The sequence below is a fragment of the Poecilia reticulata genome, linkage group LG16, assembly GCF_000633615.1.
Source record: "Poecilia reticulata strain Guanapo linkage group LG16, Guppy_female_1.0+MT, whole genome shotgun sequence".
In the NCBI taxonomy this organism is placed as follows: Eukaryota; Metazoa; Chordata; class Actinopteri; order Cyprinodontiformes; family Poeciliidae; genus Poecilia; species Poecilia reticulata.
The window spans coordinates 13,778,183-13,782,475 of record NC_024346.1 but is presented as its reverse complement, the minus strand read 5'-3'; the positions used below and the strand labels follow the sequence as shown (position 1 = coordinate 13,782,475).

Here is a 4,293-nt window from a genome sequence, read left to right as displayed (position 1 = left end):
CTCTTGGTTCTGATTTTTATAGATTTCTGGTGCATATGACCCCAGATCAGTGCTTTACCTAATCATATTTCCTTCTCCTGCTACTTACTAGTTTATCCTCTCAGAATTTCAAAATTAACCAAACTAATGCTAAAATCTCCCATGCAATTTATTTCAACTGTGTATTATTTCCTGAAACTTTTTTCTACACTCTGACTCCTGATCTCAGATCTTTATTGGGGTGACATGACCAYATTTTCTTACCCTAGCATAAGAGTAAATGATGGAAAATGACCTTATATCAGTGGTTGTCAAAGCTGTTATGAAAAGTTTGCGTTGTGGGTGTAATTTAACGGATGGTTGGCACGAAATGCACCAAAGGACCCAGGAGAGTGAGAGATTGTTTTTCTGAATCTATTGCTCAGGTTTTGAAGGAACTCTCTGTTTGGAAAGCTGTCTGATGGAGCCCAAGTGTCTCCTGGACGTCTTTGATCCTCCTCTGCTACGGATCACTGSATCTTCCCAAACAGGAAACCTCAAAAGCTTGAAACGCTCATAAAAACCAATAGTCACCCCATGAGTCAGAGTCTGAACTGCTTTTACAACTGCAAGTTTCATTGACACGTAGACATGCACACAATCTGGACCTTGAAAATAAATTATCAAGCCAAACCCTTTAAAAACCAGTATTTACTAAAATGACTTTTTATGCCAAAGATGTAATTCCACAAATGTAACATTTTAATGCAAATTTATTCATATTCATACAAACACATCTTGACATTCKCCAAACTCCCTAAATTTCTTGAAACTTTACATGTTTTAGTTTTACTTAAACTTGACCATTCTATGTTATATTGAGTTCAAGATATGACTAGAAAACTTGTCAAAGAYCATAATCTATCTGAATTAGATATATTCTGATCTTTCATTTCAAATGTAGCTGAATCCCTTTTCCATGAAAACCCCCTCAGGAAGAACACCCGTTACTCTTGACTGCATTTACCCACAGCCAATTAGATGTATGTGCACAAGCAGAGTAAACATTATTTGCTCTTTGCATTAGTGAGTGGGGGGCTGGAGTTGGTTGTGTGTGTTGGACAATAAAAGAGCAGGAGAACCTTGGACTCTGCATTCCAAACTTTATGGTGGACTCTGACAATATTTTTAAAATCTATTCAAAACATGGACAAGAGCTTCTGGGCTGCTGTGATGCTCCTGTTATCAGGTAAATTTAGTTKAGTTTCTCACCGACGGAGAAATAAAATGTCTATTTTTAATGAYCAGTATRGCAGAACTTGCAGGGTTATTAAAGTTTTGACCCTTTTTCTTTCCTCTTGGGGTTAAAAAGCTGTGTGCTCAGGTGAGAACATTTTAAACCCAGGWCCGCTGAGTGGAGCCGTAGGAGGCAGAGTGAAGTTCACCACCAGCCTCAGCCCCCCACAGAGCCCATTTCTGTCTGTCAGCTGGAGCTTTAAAGGCGTGAACATCATCACTTCCACCAGCACCAACATCACAGAGCCGGGACACACCAACCGGATCTCATTAGATCGAGCCACAGGAGCGCTGGAGCTCAGGAACCTGGTGCTGGAGGACAGCGGGGAGTACACGCTCACCATCATACCRGAYGGGGGGCTGCAGAGAACGGGGAGGATCACRCTCAGTGTGTATGGTAGGTTTTTAGACACTATGAGGGGAAATAAGGAACAAATCCATCTGAACATGAATGTTTCCTAAAGGAATAATGGTGGATACAGATGAAATAAAATAACCAGAAAAAAACATCTCAGAAAACACAAAACTGGGCTCATAAGTTTGATATTTAATGTGTTTTAAAATAAAACGGAGAGAAAAAAAGGCACCTCTGAGAGGCAACCAAAAGCCTTGAAGCTCATTTTAAAAAAAGACAATTTCTTACTTATTAAACCACCAAATAAAATAGTATGATGCTGTTTTTCTTARAATATATTTAAAATGTTGCACCATATACTCTCTGGTGCAACATACCACACTGAGCGTGGTTATGCATAGTGCCCGTTTAAAAGTTCATAACTGAACKTATCAATTAATGGTTTATACCAAATGTGTGTTTCTCTATTTTTATTAAAATGTTCACTTTCATTTTATTTGTATTTTTATATGTAGTTGGCATTTTACCTTTAGACTTCATGTTTATTTTTATATTTTTGCTTTGTTTAAAATCAGTTTAAGGAGYAGAATACATTGTAACAGGTACTAAACATATTCTAGTCATTTAACCAGCTGTAATTCACCATAAATCCTTTATTATTATCTCCCTTCAATCATTTGTGTGCTGAACAGTTTTAATTGTGCCTTTTTGCATACATATCTTCACATATATAGACATTACAAATATGTTTTATTTATATTATTTTGAAATAAAATGCATATTCTGACACTAATAAACGTATAAATAATGTAAAATTTACTTTACAGAACAGTAAAAATCAACAATTCAGTCTGAAATTCAGACAYAATCACATCTTATATTTCTTGGCCTAATCAATTTGGTATCACAAAGATTTATCAGGACATTTTATTGAACTCTTGTGATTATTGTCTGAAATTTTCACCACCAGAGCTGATAACCGGAGCCAGCATCCGCAGCCCTGCAGCCGTCCTGATAGAAAACCAAAGCTCCACCAGCCTCGCCTGCGAGGCCTCCGGCTCCGTCATCACCAGAGAGTGGATGAAAGATGGCCGTCCTCTTGATTTCGGGCAGAGCGTCAGCTTGTCGATGGACAACAGAACCATGTTCATACGCCCCGTCCTCAGCTCCAACCACGGCAGCTACCAGTGTAGAGTCAGCAACCCAGTCAGCAGCCAGACTGCGGCTCTCCATCTCACTGTCAACTGTAAGTACTGTAAAACTCAGGATTTATTTCAGCTGTTGACCACAGGTCAGCATTTTATGGCTTTGACCCGACGTGTAATATCTTTCTGTGCAGACGGACCGTATAACATATCAGTTATTGGGCCGTCAGCAGCTTTGCCTGGTCACAGAGTGACACTGCTGTGCTCAGCAGTTTCTGTTCCTCCAGCAAACTTCAGCTGGACATTTAATGGGAATGAAACGCAGGTCAACACCTCCATGTTTGTCATAGAGAAGCTAGAGGCTAAAAACATTGGGAATTACACCTGCACTGCCAGAAACACGGTRACCAGGAAGGAAAACTCTGCCGTTCTGGATCTGAGAGGTAAGATGGTCACTGTATGTCGTTTCTGCTTCATTTTGACTGAARCWTCTCTRTCATACACAGCATCCTGCACTGCCCCCTGTTGGTCATTCTCAGCTTTGGTCATCAGTGTAATTAATCTGAAGGGGTTAATATAAGACGGCAGGTGAGTCACTTTAATATAATTATAATTATACCATGCATTTCTTAACATCGCACTTTCTTCCTGTTCAATCGTCAGATAAATGCAGCTAATGAAGAAAATGAAAAGTACAACTTTCAAGAAGCGTTGGACTCTGCCGAAAGCTTAGAAAGACCTGATGTGAAATGGAAAGTCTTGCACTTCAAAGTGCAATCTATATTTAAATAGATATACATGTTGTTTTATTTTTTACTTTTTTATATCTGTTGTTTTTAATTATTTTATTTTGTATAGAAAAAAAACTGTAACACAGAAATTCTTTGGAAATATATACTTGCTGAAGAAATGAGCACTTTTAGTTTCTGCTAAAGACACATTGATGCACTGATTATTAATAACTAGCAGTTTAACTCTGTAAAATGTTTTAAATAATGAAATTTAATKAAATACTCCCCATTTCACTCTCACGTTTGTGATTTTCTGTGGGTGTAAATATTCCAACGATCGTTACTGATGGAAAGATAATCTTCTTAGTGAATAATACACACCCACAGATTCATGAACKGCCACAWAATGCAAAGAAAGTTTTAATATTTCTTTATATACGTATCAAAACATGATCTGACATGGYTGACACATGTCCCACAAAATAAAAACTGAGGAGTTTTGCWCTCCTTTTCTCTTTTTCTWCTTTTTAGGTTTGTCAMTAATCATCTCTTGTTTTATGTAAAAATCTGTCATAAGAACAGGACAATATTCATTGYGGTCTTTTTGTTAATRGAAAAACATTGGATGTAGAGCTRCRACTCTATTATTATCTGTATTTCCTGATATTTTTTCACCTTCATCTTTACATGCTGGGATCGAGTTAAATGAAACCAGCATGGATCACTGACCTCATTGCCTATTGGACACCTGGGGGCTCCTGAACGTGGGACTGATTGGAGGAGATGTTTATATGTCACCTATTTGAGT

At 38.0% G+C, this 4,293-nt stretch overlaps 1 protein-coding gene across 1 annotated transcript; it reads left to right on the top strand.

Annotated features, from left to right (window-relative positions):
- Window positions 1-1,139: 1,139 nt before the first annotated feature.
- Window positions 1,140-3,505, top strand: LOC108167005 (CEA cell adhesion molecule 6). Its single transcript, XM_017309327.1, has 6 exons — window positions 1,140-1,207; window positions 1,331-1,651; window positions 2,580-2,855; window positions 2,949-3,197; window positions 3,261-3,342; window positions 3,418-3,505. Exons 1-5 carry the CDS (start codon window positions 1,165-1,167, stop codon window positions 3,332-3,334), a joined length of 963 nt encoding a protein of 320 aa, XP_017164816.1. The 5' UTR covers window positions 1,140-1,164; the 3' UTR covers window positions 3,335-3,342; window positions 3,418-3,505.
- Window positions 3,506-4,293: the final 788 nt, after the last annotated feature.